The sequence below is a fragment of the Eulemur rufifrons genome, chromosome 25 (genome assembly GCF_041146395.1).
Source record: "Eulemur rufifrons isolate Redbay chromosome 25, OSU_ERuf_1, whole genome shotgun sequence".
Lineage (NCBI taxonomy): Eukaryota > Metazoa > Chordata > Mammalia > Primates > Lemuridae > Eulemur > Eulemur rufifrons.
The window spans coordinates 7,257,203-7,283,725 of record NC_091007.1 but is presented as its reverse complement, the minus strand read 5'-3'; the positions used below and the strand labels follow the sequence as shown (position 1 = coordinate 7,283,725).

At 43.9% G+C, this 26,523-nt stretch overlaps 1 protein-coding gene and 1 non-coding gene across 3 annotated transcripts in view; both read right to left on the bottom strand.

Annotated features, from left to right (window-relative positions):
* Positions 1-23,571, bottom strand: part of CCNY (cyclin Y) — a 113,371-nt gene extending 89,800 nt beyond the window's left edge. For both annotated transcript variants that reach the window (XM_069459006.1, XM_069459007.1), the window contains exon 1: positions 23,360-23,571. In XM_069459006.1, the coding sequence (XP_069315107.1) occupies positions 23,360-23,513 (154 nt within the window). In that variant the 5' untranslated portion in view covers positions 23,514-23,571. The remainder of the gene's footprint in view (positions 1-23,359) is intronic.
* LOC138375433 (U6 spliceosomal RNA) lies at positions 13,905-14,008 on the bottom strand. Its single transcript, XR_011231507.1, has one exon. It is a non-coding gene; the product is annotated as a U6 spliceosomal RNA (small nuclear RNA).
* Positions 23,572-26,523: the final 2,952 nt, after the last annotated feature.

Here is a 26,523-nt window from a genome sequence, read left to right as displayed (position 1 = left end):
CCTGCCTCAGCCTCCAGAGTAGCTGAGACTACAGGCATGCGCCACCATGCCTGGCTAATTTTTTCTATTTTTAGTAAAAATGGGGTCTCACTCTTGCTCAGGCTGGTCTCAAACTCCTGACCTCAAATGACCCTCCTGCCTCGGTCTCCCTGAGTGCTAGGATTACAAGTGTGAGCCAGCTTGCCCAGCCCCATTCCCTTCTTTCACACTCAAATCCAGGTAGACCATTCAAGGAACTAGCAATGGAAGCCCTAGATCTGTGCTATCTGATGTGAGAGCCAACAGCCACATGTGGCTATCTAAAGTTATTCTTTAAAATTAAATATATGAGCAACAGTGAGACCCGTCCCTACTAAAAACATAAAAAATTAGCCAGATGTGGTGGCGCATGCCTGTAGTCCTGGATGCTCAGGGGGCTGAGGCAGGAGGATTGCTTGAGCCCAGGAGTTTGAGGTTGCTGTGGTTTAGGCTAAGGCCATGGCACTCTACCCAGGGCGACAGAGTAAGACTCTGTCTCAAAATAAATTAATTAATTTAATTAAATGAAAATTAAAATTCAGTTTCTCAGTCATACTAGCTACATTTCAAGTGCTCAACAGCCACATGTGACTGGTGACTGCCATGCTGGACAGAATAGATACGGAACACTTCTAGCATCACAGAAAGCTCTATTAGACAGTACTGCCCTGGAACAAAAGGAAAAGGTAGGTTCAAAGAGGATAAAATAGGGTGTTAACTAAAAATGAATGGAGTGCAGCCCAAGTGTCCAGTTACTGTCCAAAATGAGCTATAGCATGGGCCTAGGGAGAGCAACTGCTATAATAAAAATCCTTGGACTCATTCATCTCCTGTTAATACAGGTAGCACTAATAATTTATAATAAACATAAATGAAGTACGCATCTATGTGCTATCCTTGAAAGCTGAAATCCACAAACCTTACACTTAGCCCAATGGCACTGCCACTGCACAAAGAAGATCTGTACTATTCTTTGTAAATGAATTCAGAGCCAGTTCATTTATAAACAAACACACACACACACAAACTCATTTCTTAAATTTAGATCCAAATCAGAATTTAAAAGTTTGATCACTCTACTTACACATGAAGCCCCAAATCACATGCTGTTGTTTCCAAAATAAAAGAATCTAATTTATTCTCAAAAGACTAATGATTGCCACCATCTCATCAAGAAAACAAATGTGTAACAAGCCAAAATGAAATTCTGTGATATTTTTAGAAAGCCAGTCACCTCACTTTAGAAGTATTTAGTGTGTGTATATATGCAAATTGATGTCTGTGCATGTATTTAGCACAGAGACACATAACACAGAAAAAAAGAGTGAGTCTGCATTTACTAAACACACTGTTAACACAGCATCTTTATCCTCACGAGCACCAACTCCCAATTTTTCAGGTTAATGAAAAGGAACAAAGAATGCAACCATCCAAACAGAAGAAAATCTCTGCCCATTCCTACAACGCACAAATCACTTCTCTCTAGTTTTGTGATACACTAATAATTTTGTAGCTGATGAATTAGTCTAATCGTTTTTAACTTATTTTGAAATAATTTTCAGACAACAGAAGAACTATAAAAATAATTTAGAGAGTTTCATATACCCTTCACCCAACTTCCTCTAAGGAGGAAGTACAGCTGTAGTACAATTTTCAAAACTAAGAAATTAACATTGGTATAATATATTAACTAAAGATTTTATTTATATAACTAATCATTTTCTTTTTCTCTAATATTATACTTAGTTGGCAATTTCTAGGCATATAAAAATTAAATAGAGGTAAAAGAGAAGTGACAATCTCAAAACTCAGCAAGATTAACCAAAAACATCTCAATTTGCAACAGGTAATCTAGTAGCAGGTAATCTGGACATTAACAACACACAAATAAGGGAGAATTTTAGCTTTGGTTACTTATTCTTCTGCAGTTTTTTATTTTTGATGTTCAACATTTTGTCAATTGGTAGTAGGAAGCACAAAAATCTCTCCTCATTTTAATTTTGGAAAAGGAAGCATAGAAGAAATAAATCCAGGTTTTGTTTGATTTTAAGAAACTAAGGTTGCAGTAAAAACGGCAATCACTCTTTTTTAAAGACATGAAGCAAGTCTTTATATCATGAGGACAACTTAAACATAAATATGTATAAATACTTTCCTCTCTTAGCTGAGTACCAAATTTATGTTACTCTTACTTTCTCTCAATTTCAAATGTCCTCCAGGAAAGATAACCTATCTTATTTATACTCCATAAACCTTACCAGCTCAATAAACATTCCCAGGTAAGTTTGAGATAGGACTGATTGTTAAGTACAAAGCCCAGTGATAGAAATCTTTCACCTGCATTTGGAATTTTCCACCTTCCAAAGTCCTAAAGTCCAAAGTTTGAGAGGATGCAAAATACATTTGTGTAAGTCCACTGATAGTTAAATAAATCCTAATTGGTTAGTTTCAAAAGCATATACAGGGTGGTCTTGGACTTAAACCACCACTAGGAGAATGCAGAAGAGAAAATTTCCACACACTGACAAGGGCCCAAATCTCACTTAGAACTTTTCCCCAAATCAGATTTCGACAGCCTTTGCTTTGGTGAAGACCTCAATTTGTAAAAGAAGATGGTTTTTAAGTTGTAATAATTATAAGAAAGAGCTACGTGGCTTATCTATAAACAACTCAAATTTCTGAAAAAACACTAAAAGGATAGCTGGAAAAAATGAAGTATGAAAACATACAATTCACACAAGTGAAATGCTTAATGTAAGTAATATTCCTATTAAAGCCAACTTTCACAGAAGACTTCAAATCTCTTTAGAAATACTTTAGAAATACATCATCTCTTAATATTTTACAGTGCTATGAACATGAACTCAAGGAGCATCCTACTGGTATATCTGTCCTCTGCCACACAGTATTTTTAAATTAAATATATAACATTAATTTTAACTAATTTTAAAACATAGGTCTAGTGGTCAGAAAGCAGCCCTTTGATACGTCTAATGACATGTGGGATAAATAGCTCGTAAAATTCAGTTAAGTTTCTGTACTGGCATTGATGTAGACCGACGCTACCTTGAAAAACTTAAGGACAGGAATACTCAAAAAGGAACTTTCAATAAACCTGAGCACTTCAATTTCACTCCTGCTTGCCTCTTTTCTTGTTCAGATGAATGGCGAATTATGGGTGAAAGGGCCAAAAGACCAGAAGTCATGTGAAAAATAAGGTCACAGGACCCCACCCCACCATGAGCTACTGTAAACACATGTTAAACTGACTATAAATCTGGATCCTTCCATCATCTCTTTGATACCAATTTGAGGATCAGAACATTCAGATCTTTTTGTGTTACTGGAATTAGAAGAGAAAATTACCTTCTTAACAGAAATATATTAAAATAAATTCTGGAAACACTAATTACCCCTTAATATTGAGAAAGATTGCATAAACCTGTCCAAACCCAAAATTCTTACCCTCTCCCTCCTCCGAGTCAATTCTTTTTCCTCCCTTCTTCATTTCCCTCCACCATAACCGCATTCACCCAGCCATCCTGCCTCCAAAGGTTCAGGGTCAACTCTGAATCCGCCCTCTCTCTGCAGCTTCACACACAAAATTAAATCGCTGCTTCCCCCATTCTTTCAACAATGATTTCATACCTACTCAGTGCCAGGCAGGCAGGGAATACAGAGACTTTTAAAAGCTTTTGCTCTGACTGCAGCAGTCTTTGCACGTTCAGGTGTCCGGATGGGGGCAGGGGAGGCAGCAGCACCAGGTTGCCTCTGCAACCCCTCCCAATCCTACTGCAGAATCTACACTCAGAACCAACACGGCTGACCTCACTGGCTCCAATCTTTCCCCACTCCGTCTGGCTCCTGTATCTCCAGCATATCAATCTTCCTGGGGCCACTTGGATCAGGGGAGTTTACCACCCACCCAAAGACCTGGTGCTCCCTCGCTTGGCATTCAGGGCCCTGCACCACACAGACCCATTAGTCTGCAATAAGCCCAAGCCTTGTCTGACTGTCCTCCCGACAAGGAGACTCCCAGACTTTCTGCTCTGAGAAAAGTGCCTCTGTTCACCATGACCCAAGTAAATCCTGGACTTTTTCACCAGATTATTTACAGGTATTACTTTTAAAATAAGAGAAAAACAAAATTACAAAGCCATATTTACAGCATGCTCCCAATTATGAAAGAAACATACATGTACATGTACGTACATAAATACACATATCTGAGAGAAAAGGAATTAATGAATAAACAGATAAATAAATACCTGGATTTTGGTAAATTTCCACCACATAAGTTTGATTTCTGATGCAGAGACATATAGTTTTTAATTTTCTTTAAGCTATACATTGTATATAATTATATACAGATATACCATTAGGGTATTCTTGAATATATTTATATTAATATAAAAATACTAGCGTAAGATATTAAAAAACAGGCATTGGTCTCATGATTATAAGTGTTTTTTTCTATATACTTTTCTAAATTTTCTACAATGAACATATTACCTCTATAATCAAGGAAGGAAACAATAAATATTGCCTTTTATTAAAAAATAAAATTTAGGGCCGGGCGCGGTGGCTCACGCCTGTAATCCTAGCACTCTGGGAGGCCGAGGCGGGTGGATCGCTCAAGGTCAGGAGTTCGAGACCAGCCTGAGCAAGAGCGAGACCCCGTCTCTACTAAAAATAGAAAGAAATTATCTGGCCAACTAAAATATATATAGAAAAAATTAGCCGGGCATGGTGGCGCATGCCTGTAGTCCCAGCTACTCGGGAGGCTGAGGCAGGGGGATGGCTTAAGCCCAGGAGTTTGAGGTTGCTGTGAGCTAGGCTGACGCCATGGCACTCACTCTAGCCCGGGCAACAAAGCAAGACTCTGTCTCAAAAAAAAAAAAAATTTAATTTCTAAATTCCTATTATTCATTTTGGCCTCATAAAATACATATGCTATAGTATTCCAACATGTTGATCAATTTTATTCACATCACATTTAACATTAAGTGACCACACAGATTCACCGAAAATTAAGATTTCAAAACACAGAAGTCCTTCTAGCAATTCCACTTTTGAGTATACACCCAAAGAATCAAAAGCAGGGACTCAAACAAATGTTTGTACACCCTTGTTCACAGCGACATTATTCACAATCGTCAAACAGTGGAAGGAACCCAAAGTTCATCAACAGATGAGTGGATAAACAAAATGTGGAATATGCACACCATGAAACATTAGTCTTAAAAAGGGAGCAAATTCTGATACACATAAAAACATGGATGAAAACTTGAGGACATTATGCAAAGTGAAATAAGCCAGTCACAAAAGACAAATACTGGCCGGGCGCGGTGGCTCACATCTGTAATCCTAGCACTCTGGGAGGCCAAGGCGGGCGGATTATTTGAGCTCAGGAGTTCAAGACGAGTCTGAGCAAGATCGAGACCCTGTATCTACTAAAAATAGAAAGAAAGTATATGGACAACTAAAAATATATATAGAAAAAATTAGCCCGGCATGGTGGCACATGCCTGTAGTCCCAGCTACTCGGGAGGCTGAGGTAGAAGGATTGCTTGAGCCCAGGCGTTTGAGGTTGCTGTAGCTAGGCTGATGCCACAGCACTCTACCCAGGATAACAGAGCAATACTCTATCTCCAAAAAAAAAGAGAGAAGGTAATCTTTACCTGTGAGCTGAATGAAGAAGACTGTTAGCTGCCAAAATTAACCTTTTCAACTTCATTTGCTCTTACATGCAGTGTAGCCTTCTCTCTCTCTCTGCTGAATTCCCCCACCCTTGAGAGCAGAGACATGCTCCCTCCTACTCTGCTCCGTCATTCTTTCCAGCTCCAGGTAGAATGCTTTATGTACTGGCAGCACTCAGTAAGTATCGTTGACCATCTCACACAACTGTTTTGTCCCTGAGCTATGAACAGATAGGCTGCTGCTCTTTGATTTCATAGAAACAGCAAGCAAAATCACATGAGCTTAAAAAAAATAAATGAGACTCGCTTAAGGTCACATTTTCAGGCATCATGATTGACTATGGATGTCACTGTGATGTTCGGTAAAGGAAAATAGTACATCTATATTTCTTAAGGGGTAAAAAAGTACTCTTTTTCCAAACTAAGAGAAAAATGATTCTAAAAAGCAAATATCCTGCCAGAAATTAAGGCAGCACTCAAGGAATGATGAGGACGTATCAAAATAGCACAGCTTGAAGAGGAACCGGTTTGAAGAGGCTCCCCACCAGCCAAATTTCAGATGATTTGGGCAACAAAAAATAAGAATAGATGACAACTCACTGAATGAAATTAAGAATCCATGACCCAATACCAGTAAATACACGAGTGGTGAGAAGGGAGAGCTCTTCCTCACAACAAGATGCCTGCTAAAAAATAGAGGAGCTAAAAAATCATCACTGGATACTAAAACCAGTGAGGGAAAGTTTGATAAGACATAAGATATTTATACATGCTCAATCTTCCCACAAGTTACTTATTAATGACAAAGGGAAAAACAGCAACGTTACACTGAAGAAACCTGGAAGGCACCACCCCTTACCCAGTGATCAAAGTTAACGTCACAAATGCTGGGATAAACAAACAACACAGGCCTCTTGGCTGAATCCAATCAAGAGGAAACATCAGACAAACCCAAAGTGAGGGATATTTTACAAGATGACAGGCCTGTGCTCTTTAGAAATGCCAAGGTCAAGCAGCGCAAGGAAATGTCTGCTAGGCGTTACATGGATGCAGCACTTCTATTCATTCAGGTACTTACTAGAATGTCCTAGGTGCTAGGTACTGTGCTAGGTGATGGGCAAGACAGGCACAGTCCCCATCCTCATGGAGTTTATGCCCTGGGGTACAGGAGAAACACACAAGAAATAGGCAAACAAAGATAATTTCAGACTTTGGCAAACGTTATCTAATAAAGGTAAAGTGACTCCAGTAAAGGGCAAGGACCTCCTCTACCCGAAAGGGGATGGGCCACCCCCTCTGGATTGTGTTCTTAAGGAAGACCCTTAAGGAGGTGACACGGCCTGCCCAGGAGCCAGCCCAGGAACCATCTCTGGGGAGAACTGCAAGGCAGAAGTAACGTGCGTGCGTACAGACCCTGAGACAGGGACAAAGTTGGCAGCGTGAGAAGCACCGAGGGGCCCTTGTGGCTACAGCCACTGTGAGAAAGGTGGTTTATGCAGCAGACGGGACAACACAGATGACTGGAGGCCACGGGGAGGAGTTTGTGCTCTACTTTAACCACAACAGAAGCCAAGTAGGGGTTATAAGCAGGGCAGTGACATGATCCACTTCACATCTGTTAAGGGGAGAGAGACAGGATTATAAGAAAGAACAGATTAGAGAGAATGGATTGCAGGAAGCAGTTAATATCATAATAAGAAGCTAAAGAAACTTGTTGCATCATCCCCGAGATCTCTGCAACTGCAAAACACAGTCTTTTCCCCCTACCAGGTTCTAACCATAAACAGCAGCATTGCTGCCAGACGTAAATACACAACAGTGGAGCATGGTACTAGAAATATGGGAATAGGTTAAGCAGTGGATGCAGATTTTGCCAAAGGAGCAGCACCCAGCAAATCTTGTTGGGATCCCCAGAAGCACTCTTCCCGTCCCCCACCTCCTCCTTCCCCAACACCACCTGCCCAGCTTCCTCCACCCACACACACCACCACCATGCAGGGGCCCACAAAGGCTGTTAACAGAACCGACTCCCACATGGCAACTCCCAGAGACCACTGCACCAGTCTCAACTTGTAAAAGTGGATTTTAACCAACAATGCAACATCTTGAGATTAAGATGTACAAGCTTAAGTATTTACCACACACTAATATGCTTTCATTGCTGCTACCACTGGACTGTTCAAACTCAACTCCAAGAACAAAAGTCAAAACTAGGAACTATGCAATTGGTGGACTGTCTTTAAGTTTTACAGGATTAGTCTTCTGACTTATCTACAAAGCAAAAAGAAAAATACCTCCAGGAAAGGCTCTCAGTTTCTACTTTTAGAATATAAAATTTCTTGCAGCAAAGCCAGAGTGTGCGTCATTTAAAAATGCTATGGAAATAAACAAGCATGGAAAAATGTCGATAAAAACCTTTTCTGTATCTTTACAATGTATTGAAATCAATTAAAGACAAAGGCAAAACCCTATGAAAATGGGCAGTTTTGGAACAGAAAGGGTAATTTCATTTCAGCTTACATAAACTGCTAAAAAAAAAATAATAATAACCCAAGATGAGAAAGCTGACAGATGTTCACAGCATAAGAACATTTCTTAAAAAGTGGATAAACCTGTAATTTATAAAGAGCAACTTGAGAGAGAGAAAGAGAAATAGTAATTATAATGACCAATAAGTTTTCCAGTTATCAAAAGTCTCAAAAGTTTTTAAAAATTTTTTTTTTTTTTTTTTTTTTTTTGACAGAGTCTCACTCTGTTGCCCAGGCTAGAGTGAGTGCCGTGGCGTCAGCCTAGCTCACAGCAACCTCAAACTCCTGGGCTCAAGCGATCCTCCTGCCTCAGCCTCCCGAGTAGCTGGGACTACAGGCACGTGCCACCATGCCCGGCTAATTTTTTCTATATATATATTTAGCTGTCTATATAATTTCTTTCTATTTGTAGTAGAGATGAGGTCTCGCTCTTGCTCAGGCTGGTCTCGAACTCCTGAGCTCAAATGATCCGCCCACCTCGGCCTCCCAGAGTGCTAGGATTACAGGCGTGAGCCACCGCGCCCGGCCAAAAAAAAAAAAATTTCTTAATATAAATAACCTTTCTCTTCTTCCTATTTTTAAAAATGTTTGCTAACTTAGCCCCAACTTTAGTTTTACCCAAATTAATTCATTTTAGTTCTACTGCATTAATAATATGTATTTAGGAAAATGATTTGCAAGTGCTCTTCTCACTTGTCCCCTCCAACCGCATCCCCTGTACACACCCCCACGGCACACAGGACTGGCCACCTGCAGTCACATCCATCCCCCCAACCTCAACCCTGCCCCGGCCACCGCTGACCACAGCTTTCACAGGGGAGGCGATCCCATTAGCTGGGCTGAGTAAACTCAACCTTCTCTCCTGGGACACTGGGATTCTGCTCAGTCTTTTGCAGTCTTAGAACCAAGGATGTTGGGGTGGCCACTTTCCACCATGTATAGACAAAGAAACTAAGCTATTCTATAAACAATAAAGATGTACAGAAAAATAAATGTGTGACACAGAGAAACAGACTGAGACTGCTAAGAGAATTTAACACTAAGATACTCAAGGAGACAAGGTGCCTCTGTTCCTACGGACTCCAATTCCCCATGAGTCTGTTATTTTCCTTACCCTTGGTCTCCACAAAAAATCCTCATATACAAGAACTCTTCTCTCCCCCACTCCCCATCCATTTTGCTGAAGTCAGTTTATGTGGATTTCTACTACTTACGACCAACAGAATCTCAATCAATGCTTGTCCTGGGCAGCCTCGAAGATGGCCCCCAGCTGGTATTCACTCTTGCATAATCATCCCCACGAGTGCAGTGGACTTCAGTGGCTTGATTCTAACAAACAGCAGTGATGGGATGTCACTTCTGGGCTTAAGTTATAAAAAGACTGACTATGGCTTCCATTTTGGGGGTCTCTCTTGCTCTCTGTCGATCACTTTGTCTGGGGGAAGCCTTGCTGAGACAGGCCCGATGGAGAGGCCCACGTGGCAAGGAACTGAGGTCTCCAGCCCACACTCAGCGAGCACCTGATGCCTGCAATAGCTGTGTAAGGGAGCTAGGAAGCAGTGTCCCCTAGTTGAGCCTTCTAATGACGACAGCCCCAGCTGACAGCCTGACTATAATCTCATGAGACACCCTGAGCCAGAGGCTCCTAGCTAAGCTGTACCCAGAGCCTTGACCAACAAAAACCGGGAGATAATAAATGTGGTTGTTTTAAGCTAGTAAATAATAGGGTAATTCTTTACACAGCTTGATAACTAATACAATTCTCTAAGACATAATTCTTACTCAGGTTAACATCACATTTAAAAATAACATTAAGTTGGGTCAATTTCTTTTTGGAAAATTTCAACCTTGCCATGAGAATTGGCTTAAAAGAGGCACAGTGTGTTGCAATAAAAGGCTCCGACCCCAATATCAGAAGACATGCTCTCAGACTGAGAGCTGCCCTGAACCAGCTGTGGGATGCAGAGGAGCAGCTCCTCTTAGCAGCTCAGGTCTTATCTGTGAAATGAAAATCTCTGGGGTACTGGATGGTATGAACATTCTATGATTCTTCGAAGGCTAGCATCTTGTGCTCCACAAAAATAGCTATCCTTTTCACAGTTCTGAAGACATCTATTCTGTCTTCCATATTAAAACTGAGTGAGCTGGGCTTGGTGGCTCACGCCTGTAATCCTAGCACTCTAGGAGGCTGAGGCTAGAAGATCATTTGAGCTCAGGTGTTCGAGACCAGCCTGAGCAAGAGACAGACCCCATCTCTACTAAAAATAGAAAAATTAGCCAGGCGTAGTGGTGCACGCCTATAGTCCCAGCTACTCAGGAAGCTGAGGCTGGAGGATCACTTGAGCTCAGGAGTTTGAAGTTGCAGTGAGCTATGATGACATCACTGCACTCTAGGCCGGGTGACAGAGTGATATCCTGTCTCAAAAAAAAAAAAAAAAGAAAAGAAAAGAAAAAAAAATTGAGTAATCATTTTCCAGAATCCAGAGTATACGAAAAATATACAGGAAACTGCCCTCCAGTGCTCATCCATCATTACGAAATCCCTTTTCCAACAAACATCCTCTTGATGAGCATAATTCATTAAATAAGATGTTTGGGGACTAAGCCACCATCAAGTTCAACTGAACTACTTATTGACTTCAAAACAGACATTTGCCCAATCTGCCCGGATCTTTCAGAAGCAGATTCCCCTCTGCCAGCAGCGACCTTGCTGCCTCTGCCCCACGCCACCCCTCTCGCCCTCCCACATCCCCCACCACCCAGGGCTCTGGCAATCCCCTGGTCTCCCTTCTACCTCCGTACGTGGTACTGTAATCACTTATTTGCACCTGTCTCCCCTAATAGATCATTAGATCCTTAAGGGCAAGGTCCACGTAATATTGATCTTTGCATTCCCAGCACCCAGCAAGGACCCTGGAACTAAAAGCTTGGACTGCCCAGTTTGTCCACTTACTGAGGAACTGAATGTAGAACTCCCATGGGGGGCATCAGACTCTCATAGGTCTAGAAACTGTCCCCCTGCTCAGGGCTGGCATATCTGTGGACCACCTACCATGGCCGTGGCTGTAGGCCTTGTCATCACAGGCACTGGTAATTCTCCCTCAGCCAACACTTGCCTACCGATTTCCACCCTCTCTACAGCAACAACTCTGTGGTTGAAAAGAATACATTCTAGAAACACTTCTAGGGGATGCAGCCACTTTTGCAATAGTTTTTCAGCCACAGCCACCCCACACAGTAACCCCACCATCAGCATTAACAGTCATTTTCAAATTAAAAACCAGTTAACAAGAGACATGTATTCTGGATAAAGGCATCAGCGGAATGAAGCAAGTGGACTGAGGGCCAAAACATCATATACCAATCATCTTAAAATAGTACCTGAAAACCTGATAAATCACACACTCTGAAGCAAACATGGCTAACATAGATGTCAGTGACTGCTCCCACCACGAAATGGATAAACAGGACCACCAAACCGCACAATGAGAAATGGCTCCATAGATTGTTAGGCACTGAGGTGCAGAACCGGTCTTTTTATTAAGAGAATATAATTTCAAGTTCATTACAAATATCATATATATAAACACACACACACACACATAAAATACCCTAGTAACTGGCTAGTTACCCATTCACAAAAAGAGGTCCTCTGAGGGTACCTTATAAAAAACACTTTTGTTAATCTTGTCCCAGTGGTTTTATACTCTTAAAATAGTCTATAATCATAATTTCCCGTTTCAGGATTACATCCCTAGTCCCCACAAACTGCTAAGCACCCACTATATAAGCAGTATAAAATATGTTTTGACGTATTTTCATTTTGTACAAATAGACTTTCCAGACCATTTGCATTTGAAAAACAGCTGAAAGAACTAAAGAATATAGGGAACCTCAGTAAGGCTAGACCTTCCCTGAGAGACCTCATATGTCGTGGAATCAGGCATATATTGGGATTGTTTAAACTTTAGATTCGCTCCAAAAATAATACTTACAGTCACTTTCGAGGACCTCAGAATACAGAAAGAGTAACCAAAGTTTGGTGGCTTCCACATGGCCTCACTTGATCTAGAGAGTTCATCCTCCGTGTCACTTCCAGATGTGTCACATGAGCAAGGAGAGGTTTGTTCTCTTAACTCCGAATAATGTTCCTAATTGTTTCTGCGCATGCTGACGGCTCCGACATTCTGAATGTGCCCATCACTTGGTCTTCCCATCTTTCTAGCAGGCGCCCTTTAATCCCATGGTAACGGCCCCGGTGACCCAGTCTCCTTCTGTGCTCCGTAACAGCAGTGTTGGAAACCACCTCTTTAATGAATAGCTGTTCTTTTCTAATAATAACTTTCCTAACAAATGGTAGGTGCTATATGGGCACAGGAGGAGTTAACTAAACACTTTCGAATCTCAAAAGCTTTTGAAAAACATCTTCAAGAATCACTTCCAACTGTATACTTATAAACATGCTTACTTCTAAGGGACTGACATTTTCGGTTCAAATGATCTTAGAGGCAATGTTTAATTATCAGGAATACTATGTCACCACATTCTTTGGAGCTTCCTTCACCTAGGCAAGCTGCAAATCAAGACCTGAATTTTTAAACCTCTATTTTGGGAAACCCACACTGCCATTTCCTCAATCTAGCAACAGGGTGCTTGAGTAAAGAAACTGACTCTTTAAATAATTTAAATGGTCTCATCCCTAACTATGTGCAACACTGTAACACAGCAAAGGGGTTTTTTTCCCCCCTCCCTAAAAGTTTTCTACTAAATATGTCCTTGACTACCAGACCCTTGAAGCAAACATTCCTTCTGCTCAGCACCTGCCTCAGGGGGCCAGGTCTTCATGCTGCAGCTGATGAGATTTCAAATGGTCCACAAAACTACAAACTGCATTGAGCATTCAAATCAAGCTAAAGCTACAAACTGTCAGGCAATGTAGGCAGATCAGAGCTTTACAAATTCTTAACTGTCATTCCATTTCTAAACAGGCTCTCAAAAGGAAAGTCCACTGTATTAATAAAATATGAAGCATACACACAGAGAACTAGCAGATGTTAAAACTGAAATAACAAGTAAAATTGCTGGCTAAGAGAAGCAAAATTTACCACCCTTTCAGTATGATAAAGTACACCAAAAAGGAAGGAAAAAAAGAAAAAGGTGTAAGGGGAAAAAAATTAAGTAAATTATGAATTTGAGTTAAAGAGATTATATGACTTGTAAGCACACACAGAAAGCTATCCCACCATCCAATGTCAGAACTGCGGCAAGGTCTTTTCTGTTAACACTACTTCTTAAAAAACACAATGTTAGTTCTTTTTTTTTTTTTTTGAGACAGAGTCTCACTCTGTTGCCCAGGCTAGAGTGAGTGCCGTGGCGTCAGCCTAGCTCACAGCAACCTCAAACTCCTGAGCTCAAGGGATCCTCCTGTCTCAGCCTCCCAAGTAGCTGGGACTACAGGCATGTGCCACCATGCCCGGCTAACTTTTTCTATATATATTTTTAGCTGTCTATATAATTATTTCTTTCTATTTTTAGTAGAGATGGGGTCTCGCTCTTGCTCAGGCTGGTCTCGAACTCCTGAGCTCAAACGATCCGCCCACCTCGGCCTCCCAGAGTGCTAGGATTACAGGCGTGAGCCACCGCGCCAGGCCTTTTTTTTTTTTTTTTTTTAATTTTCATTTTCATGTCATCCTTGCACAGGGGCTATGCTAATCTTCTCTGTATCGTTCCAATTTTAGTACTATGTGCTGCCCAAGCGAGCACCATAATGTTAGTTCTAACAAGTTAAAATGAACAACGCAGCCCTCTGCAAAGCTGGAGGAGCAGGGGTGGGGCATCACTCACATCAAAGGATGAAGTTAATGGTGCCCCTGGAGCTTGCACCCCAGAGTCCCTGAAGTCCTCCCTGAGGCCTTGTAAGCCCAAAAGGGACAAATGCAAACAAAGCAGAACTATTAGGAAGTTACTAAGTTTCCCCTTCTTTCACCTTGACACCTAGAGCCTGCAGCTCAATGATTCTCAAGGAGAGTAGACAAGTTGCCCCCTCATGTGAAATGTCATTTGGCAACATCTGGAGGTATTTTTTATTGTCATGACTTGGGGGGCCGGTGCTGCTACTGCTGCTGGCATCCAGTGGGTAGAGGTGGGATGCCACTGAACATCCTACAGTGGACAGGCAGCCCCCCACCAACTCCAACAGAGAATTATCTCACCCAAAATGTCAATGGTACTGAGGCTGAAAAAACCTGCTGTAGCTTCCTTAAAAGCTCCTGCTGTAGCTGGGCATGGTGGCGCATGCCTGTAGTCCCAGCTACTCGGGAGGCTGAGGCAGTAGGATTGCTTGAGCCCAGGAGTTTGAGGTTGCTGTGAGTTAGGATGATGCCTCCATCTCCAAAAAAAGAAAAAAAAAAAAAAACTTACTATAAGAATCAGAGATAATTTAAAGGACAATTATGATTACACTTACTGGAACAGCAATAATTTCACTTAAAATGCTGAAAGTCAATTAAACAATCCTGAAATTGTGTAATCATTAACGGACAGAATTCCGAATTTAGAGTGAAATCCTTTCTTCAGAAGCAAAAAATAGACCTCTTATCCTACCCATGCATTAATTCCTTTACTTGGTGTTAAATTTGCAGTGTGAGACAAGGAGTTTACCAAATATTATGTAAACAAAATACTTTTAATAACTCCTTTTTCCTTTTTGCCAAGAACAGAAGCGTCCATCCAAAGAAAAAAACTTGCGTCTAAAATGTTTTAAGCAATACATTCACAGTTTTGAAACATATAAACCCCCACGCAGAGTACTTCCTATTCATCCCTCACAGAGTCAGGAGGTCTATAATCAGAGGTCTATAATCAGAGGTGTCCAAAATAGAAGTGACTTGCATTTCACCACCCAACTAAGATTTCTGCAAGGCTCACAAAGCAAACTGGCACAGACGTAATCGTAGTTGCTAACAATTCTCTTTACTGTGCCCAGCTGTATTTCTCTCGGTACCAGGAGCCAGCTGACATGTCTACAGATGCGGGTACATCTCTGCTGAACAAGCCCCTTGCATCCACCCAATGAAGCCCCATTATACATTCCCCAATAGGGAATAAAGGTCACAAAATAATGAACCAGGAATTGAAATTACACATCCTAGGTAATCGGTCTATAGAGTAATGGAACTGGGTTTAAATAAATTTTGCTGTTTTCTTTTTTTAAAGAAATAGGGTCTGTGTTGCCCAGGCTGGACTCAAACTCCTGGGCTCAGGCAATCTTCCTGCCTCAGCTTCCCATAGGGCCAGGACTACAGGCTCAAGCCACCATGCCCAGCAGATTGAAATAATTTTTAATGCAAGTAGTATAACCATGGGAGACTAGACACTTTGTCCAGAAAAATCTTAACATTGCCCAAACATTTTAGAACTTCTGTTATGAAACTGCCCTTCAGACCATTTTTAAGCCATACTGGAAAACAAAACCACCAAAAAAACTTTCTATACAAACTCAAAACTAATGTATAGAATGCTGGTACTCTAACAAAGGTGAGGAAAAAAGATTCCAAGGTTTTTCATTTCTGTATTTGAAAAGCAACCTTCCTGGCAAGGAAGGTGACACAGCAGCTAAGAGGGCAATAGTTTGGAGTTGACCAACCTCTCAGATGACCTCTCGTCAGCGTCACCAAGGGACTTCCCAGGCAAAACCTCATGGGTCTGTGGGTTCTGCCATCTGTGTGCTGTCAGACTGACATGCTCAATTTTAGCTTTAGCACACACATCTCTCCAGGCTGGCAGACAGCAAAGAAAGGCCCTAGAAGAAGTAAAGGAAGAGAAACGTAGCAACAGCTACAAGCAGCCAAGCAGCCAAGCAGCCGAGAAGGGAGAGGAAAGGTGAGGTGGGTATCTTCTGAGCTCCCTCACCTGTGGCTCTAGCCAGTCAAGACTCTTTCCTAAAGAAATGGGCACAAACAGCCCCCCTAACCTGCTTGGGCTGCTTGAGCCTATTTTTTCTCAGTCCACCAACCCTCCTTTATTGCAAGCAGTATTTTAATATAAGAAACCACATTTACATATGCCTCAAAACCCTTTCCTTTGAGGAATTAAAAAAAAAAAAAAAGAGGCAGCAGCAGCCCTGGCTTCAGCTTCCATCTAAGGGTGCAAGCCGACATGCCCAGGAATGTGGCTCTTGTGACACAGTCAGCAGACTGCCTGGGTGGGCTCTGCTTTCCCCCAGAGTCAGGGAAAGCTTTTTCAAATATTTATCCCACTGCTCCTGCACAGCATCACTCTGAGATTTTGGAAAGATGTAACCTAGAAGAGCAATGAATGCTAGAAAAAGTAGTATTTCTACAGCCAGCAAGCTTCCCCCTCAAAGGTCACACAGCTCTCTCTAGCCTTGCGCTCCCCTGCTCTGAAATTCCAGCTCTGCTTCGGGACTGCCCTGCGTCCTGCGCTGATGTCTTTCTTAGGATGAGCCCCTTGGGCCTCTAGCTTCTCTGGCTATGGAGAGTCCAAACACAATTGCCTGTAGATCTTGGAGCACCCTTCATCTTTATACAAGAAAATCATTACGAGTGCCATGTTCATAATGGCTTATGTTCATCCAGTGCTTTTTGGTTTATTAAGCATTTTGGCCTCATTTTGATCCTTACAAAGGTACTTCAGCATGCAAGTCGAGGCAGTATTTTTAAGCACTTTTTTTAAGTGGAAGAGGAGAGCAAGGCTCAGTAGGGCTGAGGCCCCACAGCACCAGCACAGCTGCACCTGGAATGCAGGTCCTCCGATTACCAGGCTGCTGCTCGCTGCCCAGGGGCACGCCCCACACGGCCCCTGCCAAGAGCCCTCTCTCAGTTGACCCTCCCTCAGCCTCGCCTCCGTTCTTCAGGAAAGATAGGCGAGAACAACGCTGGGTCTCAGAGCAGAGAAGAAATGGTCTCCTGACCAAGACGCCAAGCAATAACCCACTCAACATTCACGACGATGAGAAGTGCTGCAGGGAAAGTGCGCTCGCTCTCTCCCTTCTTCCAGCTGCAGAAGACGACACTGACAGAAGGAGGGGGCTTGTGCCAACTGCCATTGCTGCGGACTGACCCTTCCTGCCTCAACGTGGAATCGTGAAGGGATTCGGACTCTGAAGTATGACAAGTATGAGATTGTCAATAGCCCTCTTATAAAAACTAACAAACACTGTTGCCTTAAAGTAAGTCCAACATGACACACTTGGAGCTAAATCTCCGACCCTGTGTCATTAAAACCGAATTTCAAAGCTGTTCACATACCCTGCCTTCTTGGTATTTTTTTTTTTTCTTTGTGGTTCTCTTACCTTTCCTGGCTAGGAATAAATTTAATCTTTGCATTAGTTTCCTCTAGCCAGAAATGTAAAAGCAAGACAATCAGCGTTGTAGAAGAGGGTGAGAAAATCTACCATTCCACAAAATTATTTAGTCTTCACTCTTCTGCAAAAAGCAGGCAGCAAAGTAAAAATCCTAATCACAAAGTATTTCTAGGCAAAAGCACGTAGGCAATGGCTGTGAATCTCTCATACAACAAAGTGGGCTGAGCTAGGCACCAGGAGGCTCAGATTCTAGACATGGATCATTCCCTAATTAGCTGTCACAGGGCAGTTGAGGCATGGAGGCAAGTGACAGAAGACTAAATTCCAACTGCCACTAACAAGCTGTGGAACCTTCAGCAGATTTCTTAACTTTTAAGGCTCAATTTCTCTGCCTGTAGAATGGGGAGAGAGAGGTAAAGACTAAGAAGGATAATACAGGCCAAGTAATTAGCACAGTTCTTGGCCCAAAGCTAACACAGTAAATTCTACTACCGTGTCCATGATCTGTATGAGCTGGGCAAGAGAACGTACCCCTTTAAGATTCAGTCTTTCACCTACAAAATGTGGGTGGGGGAACAAACAACTCCCTGATTTTAAACAACAGAGGAAAATAGGAAAAGTAAGTAGAAAATAGGTCATGGAGTCACTGTCAGTGCTGCGGAGAATGGCTCTCTTGGCAAATCTTTAAACTGAACCTTTCCATGCTGCTTACTAATATGAAGCTAGTCCATGCTTGGTCGGAGTGTCTTCGCACACCTTGCAGGCAACGAGGCTAATAAATCTTAGCCTGGAAAGAAAGTTCACAGGAATGTTTTGCCCACCGGGGCTGGTGAGGTTAATGTGGGACTAAGACTCAAGAAACAGAGCACCAAAGAGATGACATTACATAGGTTGTAGATACTCAAAGAAACCCAGAGCTACCAGGTAAGCTCATACTACAAGAGGTACTTAGATTTTAAATTGCTCCTGTGTCTCCCCACCCTTTTAACAGCAAGTGTACTTTTTCTGGTTATTCCTTTGCTGCTTACAATGACCTCTAAGCTGTAGACTTGGCTGTAACTGTCTCTGGCTGTAGAGACTCCAAATACTGTTTACTGCATCTCCTGTAAAACATTTCACACTTAATAAAGGAAAACCAACATGAGTGGCTATGTTCATCATTGCATATGTTCATCTACTACTTCTTCGTTAATTAAGTGTTTGAACCTCATTTTGATCCTTAAGGAGGTAAGGCTACAGCTAAAGTCATCCATTGAAAGAGAAAAGGAAAAAAGACAATGTTAAACCGATTTCCATTAGCCAGGGCTTCCTTTCAGTTTGAGTGGGTTTTGTTGTTGTTGTTGTTGTTGTTATGCTTTTAAACCATTCTTAAGTTTCATTTTTCAGGACTTCACCCTACCTGCTACTTCTCAGGTTAAAACACAAAGCCAAAAAGTTTCACAGCCAATCTTCTTTCATTATGACAAATCTTCTTCATTCTCTCCTTCCCTCCTGCTTCCCCTCACCCAGTAAATACACAGGGTGATGTTCTCACTTAGATGTCCTTAAATGGCTGGCTTCACTCAACACATTAATTCAACAAATATTTATAGTGTATCTTCAAGGAATCAGGCACTGTTCTAAGTACTTGGGTTACTTCAGTGAACAAAACAGTAATGTCCTGTTGCAATTTACATGCCAGAAGGTGGAAGCAGTTATTACATGTGTATATACTTATCCAGGGCATCATAAGGGGATATGGAATAAAGAAACAGTAGCACAGATAGACTGCACCCTAGGACTGCTTGTGGGTGCCAGGAGGGGTGTTAAATGAGATGATTGGGAAGGCCTCCTTGAAAAAGTGAGACCTGAACTATGACTGGAGGTGGAGCGAGTTAGCCAAGAAGATACACCGAGAATATTTCCAGCAGAGGGACAGAGCAAAGACCCCAGGATGGGACCATGTCTTGCACGTTCCAGGAAGAGCAGGGAAGGAGGCCAGTGTGACAGAAATGAGCAAGCGAGTCTGTGAGTTGAGGAGGGCAGGCAGATCACCCAGGGCCCTGCAGTCCACTGTGAGGAAATGCCTTTTATCAATGTGCAATTAGGAATCGCTGCAGTTTTTGAGTGGAGGAATGATGTGTTAAAGTTTTTAAAAGGATCTCAGCTGGGGCTGCTGTGTTGAGAACAGGCGGGAGCGGGCAAGGGTGAAAGCAGGGAGACCAGGTGGGCCGGCAGAGATGACAGCTGCTTAGATCTTCAGAAGAGCAGCAGGAGAGGTTTTGAGAGTGGTCAGATTCTGGATATATTTTGAAGGCAGAGAGCCAAGCTTTCCTAACAGGTAAGATACAGAACGCGGGAGAAACCAAGCTGTCAAGGATGACGGGTAAGCTGCAAAGAATAAAGTTGCCATCAATCATTTTGAAGCAAAACCCCAAACTGACACTATGGTACAGCTGTTACAAGTATCCTGATTTATTAGTTCTCATCACATTTTAAATTCTCTTTAGTCCATCCCTCCCTTTCTCCTCCCACAGAAATAATCTAATCATGGAAGTCTAGACTGAATGACTGTTACTGACAGATGAAGCTTCTTTGAGAGACTATGAATATGACTGCAATGACAACAGACACCCTATCCCAGAAGGCAACTCGGACTAGTTAATGTTTGACCGCTAGTCGAGCAATGATGGAAAGTTTCCATTTGCCCTTTATTGGCTGTGTGACTTTGGGCAAGTCATTTCTCTTCTCAGTGCTTCATTTTGTTGTCTTAAAGTAAGGATAATATCACCTACAGGGCTATCATGTGTTGTAAATGAATGAATGGAAGCCAAGCACTGAGAGCAGCAGCTGGCTCAGAGTAAGCAATATATATGGGCTGCAATTGTTACCGTCATCATTGTTACGTGTTGATGTTATTTCTCAATCTCTGAATGATTTTTATGAGAAACAATACCTAGGGAGCAGATGAGTAAAATATGAATAACCTAAGAGTAGGTTATACACTAAGTATATACTAAGACACAGTGAGTACAAAGACACGTTAAGTTGCCAGTAGGTATCTATCATAGAAGTCTAAATTCACAGTGAAATTGTCACTGAAATTCTACAGGACAAATATTACCCCTTTGTGTGTTTGGGAGTAGGATGGAGAAAACATGTATACATACATCATATCTCTGTGATTTAAAGCAGCTCACCTATCAGAGAAGACCCAGAAACTTCTCTGAACCTTTCAATACTCGTTGCCTGGGACATTTTTCAAGCTATAAGAAACATGGTACTTGAGCGATTTAGCTTTTGATATATACTAGAATCAAGAATTCTTAAGATGTATCTTAAAACGTTTGCTAATAATCTGACAATCAATATAACTCAGAAGTTCAAATATATACAGATATATACGAGGTCTGTCCGGAAAGTATCCAGCCACTGTCAACACATTTTTCATACTGCATGGCTGGATGCTTTCTGGACAGACCTTATGCACACTATTTAACTTAAACAAATCTGTTCTCTTCTCCCAGTCTCTGATACTGGATCAATTTCTACCAAAAACGTCCCTGAACATCAGGATTTACCCAGCCAGCGATTCCCAAGCCTAGCTGCATCTTAGAATCGCCCTGGAGAGCTCTAAATATACACATTAACATCAACACCCGACCCTAGATTTCTGTTCTCACTGAAACCAATGTTGAGAACTACTGGTTAGATAAATCCTAGAAGTATTATTTTTTGAATCTGGGAGACAGAGAGAACACTGTTTAAATGGTGAATTCGTATTTCTGGGTTTAAACTGGCATCATCACATGAACTGGGTTCTGGAGTGAGAGGACACTACAGGCTAGACTAGAAATCCTCTTAACCTGCCCTATACTCTCTCAAACTATCCTGAATCTGCAAAATAAGAGGTGGTAGTCCTCCAAATGTTCTCTCAAAAATACTTCATTACTGAAACTTAGATTTCTTTCAAGCGAAGGAACAAAAACTACTATATTCTGGCAAAATCCTTCTATGCCTTAGTGTCAAATAGCTGGTTACAATTACTTTCTTCCCCACCTCTGTTTCCTTACTACAGTCTATAATAATAGTATGTAGCCTGGTTCTAAGAAATGTGAATCTTCTCTGTTTTTATTTTTCCTTTTTTTTTTTGATCCAACATTTAAAACAGATAGCCTCCATCAGATATTAGTGTACAATGTAAAGGAGAAAATACTTCCAAATGTTTTTGCCTGTCAACATTGTACAGTACTGACCAATGGCTTTCTATAATAAAATATTTATTCATCCCTTTAAAATACCATACTTACTGAATATTATATGGTAGACATTTCTTTCAGATGCTTGGACCTATGGCAGTGATCAAGCCAGATCTGGCTTTAATATCATTCTAGATGCTTTTATATGTGTAAATTTAAAAATAAAGTATGGCTGTAGTTCAAAGACATCGAGTGTAGGTTAAGATAAAGGAAGTCTAAAATAACAGCACTAGAAACGTCATATAGAACCATAATTTACTAAGCGCCTACAATAAACCAAATGTTGTGTTAGTCCCTTTATATATGGTACTCACTTAATAAAGCCACTGTCCTAAAAAGATGAAATTACCATTTAGAAGAAATTAAAGGAAGCCAAACAATGAGAAAATTCTTTCCCTTAGCAGAGTTTAAATATGGCTTTCCACATTAGAGGGAATGCTCCAACCTAAAGATGACAAGAATGAATTAAGAGTTTTGTCAATTCATTCACACAAAAAATTTTTTCAGATTAGTTCAGCTAGACTGTGAGAAGATGTATGCATTAAAAAAAGAAAAATCAAGTTGCCACAAAAATATATTTTCAATTTCAAATCTTTTTAAGTTGAAAATTACGTAAACTGTATTTTAAGTATGATGCATAAATACCCCTCTGTAGCTACTGTTAGGCCACAGAGCTGATAAAATAGTGCTATTAAAGATACTGCAAAACCAATAAAATAAAACATTACTAGATGCAGTAATCAGTCCTTTAACTTTTTTTTTTTAAACAAACTCTAGTTCAAACCCAAAGTCACCCAGATCAATCAGAAATTTCACAGGACTGCAATTCAGGCCCATGCAAAAAACTGGGTCTGAGTGACTTAACCCAAAGCTATCTGATAATCTTTTAAAAGCATTCTCAGGAGAAACTATTTCATTCTAACCCTGCAACCGCCACCCCCAAAATTCCAAAATTCTTTTTTTTTTTTTTACTTCTTAAGGAAAATGGGAGTGGGGGGACAGCCAAGTGTGGTCCATTTGTAAGGTTCCAGGGAACTGACTCAGGCTAACCCGGTTCTCCAACTCCAGGTAGACACCGAGATTCCAAAATGGGAATTCGCTCCTCATTTCTGCCAAGGCTCATCCATTCCCTTTGCTTTTTAAAGGACAAACGCTCTCAGCCTTCTCGTGCACAACTTGGCTTCTGGTCGCACGCAGGCAGTGCCTGGGAACCCCGGGCTCCCGGACCGCCCCCGCCCAGCACTGGCCGCTCACCTACGGGCCGGCTCATGTCACCCTGACACCCGGGAGCGCACACCCCTGCCCCCGGCCCCGCGGTGCTCCCCCGAGCCCCAGCCCTCAAAGTTTCCGCGGCCGCTCACTCCGGGGTACAAGCGAGGGGGCCGCTTGGAGGCTGAGAGGCGCCGGGGTTACGCGGAGGGAGACTCCGTTAGGCGCCGGTTACGGAGACCTGCTGAGAAAGCAGGAGCAGCCCGGCCCGCTGCGTGCAGCTGGAGCCCGGGGTCGCGGGCGGGGGCGGGGGTGCGGGGAGGGAGCCCCGCCCGCGCTCACCGTCGATGTTCTCCCGGTCGCTGATGTGCTGCAGGTTGCAGCCCGTGTCCTCGCGGCTTAGGTCCGTGTCAGGCCGGTAGGACTCCAGCCGGGAGTGGGCATTCCTCCGGAGCTTGGGGCTGGACGACACGCAGCACGAGGTAGTGTTCCCCATCTTCGGCGGCCCCCCGACTCCAGCTGCTCTCGCCTTCCTCCCGGTCCCCGGGCTCGGGCCGCGGGCGGGCGCGGGGCGCGGGCGGCGGGGGCGTGGAGGGGAGGCCCGCCCGCCCGCCGCCGCGGGATGGGGCGGAAGCCGCGGCCGGCCGCCGGGTCAGCAGCGGCGGCGGCGGCGGGGCCTCGCCATGGGCGGCGGCGGCGGCGGCGGCGACGAGCGGGCGGCGGCCCCGGCTCCCCCTCGGCCTCCGCGCGCAAACCGCCCCGGCCCGGCGGGCCTGTCCGCGGCAGACGAGCGCTCGGGTCGGCGCGACTGCGGCCGCCGCGCCTACCTCACCCCGCCGCGGCCATGGCGGGCGGCGCCGCGCAGGCCGCCTCCCCCCGCGCTTCCCGGTCGGCGCCCGGTTCCCCGGCGGCGGCGGCGGCCTCTGTAAGAGGTTCCGGTTCAAGCCGGAGACAAGCGCGTGGGCGCCGGCCGGCAGAGAGGGCGAGAGGGCGGCGGGCGTGGGCGCGGCCCCGGGGCCAGGCGAGGCGCGGTGCGGCCGGAGGATGCTCGCGCGCCCTCCCCCGCCGTCGGCGCCCGCCCTCGCCGCAGCCCCCGCCCCGCCCCGTCGCCGCCTCTTCCCTCTGCCCTGGAAGCAGATAGGCGGCCGAGAGGAGGTCCCGGGCGGCGCGGCCGCGCGGGTGTGGGGTCGCTCCCGGGGGCCGCGCCTGTCGCGGGCGGGGGTCGCGGCGACGTCGCCGGGAGCCCGCTGTCTCGCTGCCCTCCCCTCCTGGTCTCCGCCTCCTCCTCCTCCCGGGCGGCAGAGGACGGGGCCTAGCGCCGGGGTGAGCGGTGTGCGCCGCGGCGCTGCGCCCCCGCTGCGGCCGGTGCCGGGGCCCGCGGAGGGGTGAGGGCCGCGGGGTGGGGGACACGGACGCGGCCCCGGGGGCGCTGAGGCTGCCCCTGCCTCTCTGGGCCGGGGCTGGCTTGCTTTTTTTTTTTTTTAGCGTTTAAAAGAAGCCGGGCCTTAACTTGGGAGTTCTTTATTCTATTGTGAGGTGACCTTGTTTTAAGCCCTGCAGTAAATTTTGGGGGGGCTCTAGGGCTATTTTAATGTCGAAGTAGCTGCAGTGTGGTTTGAGATCCTTGGAGGCTAATGTGAGGTCGAGAGAAGTTAACGCAACACGTCAACTCTCCTTGTTTGGTTTTATAAGGCTGCCGGCTTTCGACGTGTTCGGAGCAGGATCTGAACTGAGGCTGGTGGGCCACGATCGAGGTGTACTGGGGCTGTCCGGGAAGTATCCAGCCACTGTTGATAGCATTTTTCCTATTATCAATACATGGCTGGATACTTTCCGGACAGCCCTCGCATGAAAGTGCCTGGTGCAGGGGAGACGTCCAGTAAATGTTGGTTCCTGTCCCTGCTCAGTGTCTCCGGCGCCAACCGTCCCGACTGGAAAGATGTTGCTTCTTGCCTTTGTTGGGGAAAAATATAAAGTGGCAGAAACAACCTTCCTAACCCTTTTTCCAGTCTATGAAGGAGTCCTGAGGAGAAGCTGGGGGGGGAGGGTGGAGGAATGTTTTTAACAGGAAAAAAAATCACTAAAAACTGGTACAACTCTCTTAATTTCATATATGAGGGAACCGAGGCCCAGAGAAATGAAATGCCTTGATTTGCCCAGGTCTTAGCACTAATTAATGACAGATCCAGGTTCTAAAAAAAAGAGGAGTAAGGGATTTGGTTATTTATCTAGCATCAGCAATGTGTGGACATCTTGTCAAAGGCTTTATAAACATTTCATGTAATCCTCTACATCTAGTCATTTTTTTCAACCTGTGCTGCCCCTTTCACTCACAGTAATGTTTATACATTTGTTAGTCCATATAAAGAAAGCTGCATACTCTGAACTGTATTGGTGCCATTTGTTAGAATAAGGGGCTGGTGTCCCTAGAAACTCAATGGCTGCAAAGTGATGATGCTGACCAGATTGGGAAGGAAATGTAAAAGGGAAGTTCTAAAGAATTGCAGCCCCTGAGAGAGTGGGTAGAAAGCAACAAGGCAAAATAATGCTGTTTATTAAGGCCGTGTTGTTGACCTTCTTGCTTCGCAGGAAGGTTTGATCGGGGCATACCTGCGAGTCAGTGAACATGTACATTCAGATTTTTCTGGGCTCTAGCGTGTGGGTCAGATGGCTGAACACTGGGAGAGGAGGTCTGCTATTGTCTGTTCTGATTGCCGCTGTGTAATTTGGGGCATATATGAATGGAAGGACCCAGTCTTTGAACCATATGTGTATGGCATATGCACTCAGGCATGTTAAGCAATTTTTATGTAATCATTAAATTTATAATATTTATATTCATGTTACAGTTTGAAGGGCTTAAGAGGAGAGAGACCAAATGGCACTTAGGTGACGATGTGGCTGGCCACACGCTCCCCATCCAGGCAGGTCACTGGGCAGTGTTAACGGGGAAGGGCAGCTGGAACTGGGGGAAGACATGAATAGGGGTCCAGGTGGCCACGAACCCTTACCAAAGGGTGGTATAGCCACTGGTCTGTGGGGAGTTTTCTGTCCCTCCATCACCACCATTCCCCACCCCTTCTGTGACATTCCCACATATTCTTAGGAATGCACCCATTTGAACTTATTCAGGAGTGTGGCTTTTGGTCAACAGGCTTGGAGGGGAAAGAGAGGTGCTAAAGCCTTGCTAGTGATTTACCTGTGTGCCAGCCCCCCCCCAATACACACACGCGCACACACACACACACACACATCCTCCAGGCAGAAACTCCTCCACCTGACACACAGTGACATGCTAGGAAAAATTACAGAATAATAACCAACTCCGAGCAGAGGCAGTGTGATGCCAAAGTGATGACAATGAAAGGCGTCTCATCTGTTGCACACCTGCTAGATGCCATGCACTGTACTAGGTATTTTGCACATCTAAGTCTACGCTGTTGCCCCCTTTTTGTAAATAGAGACGCTTTAACTCTTAAGAAAACCTAGCCAAGGTCAAAATACTG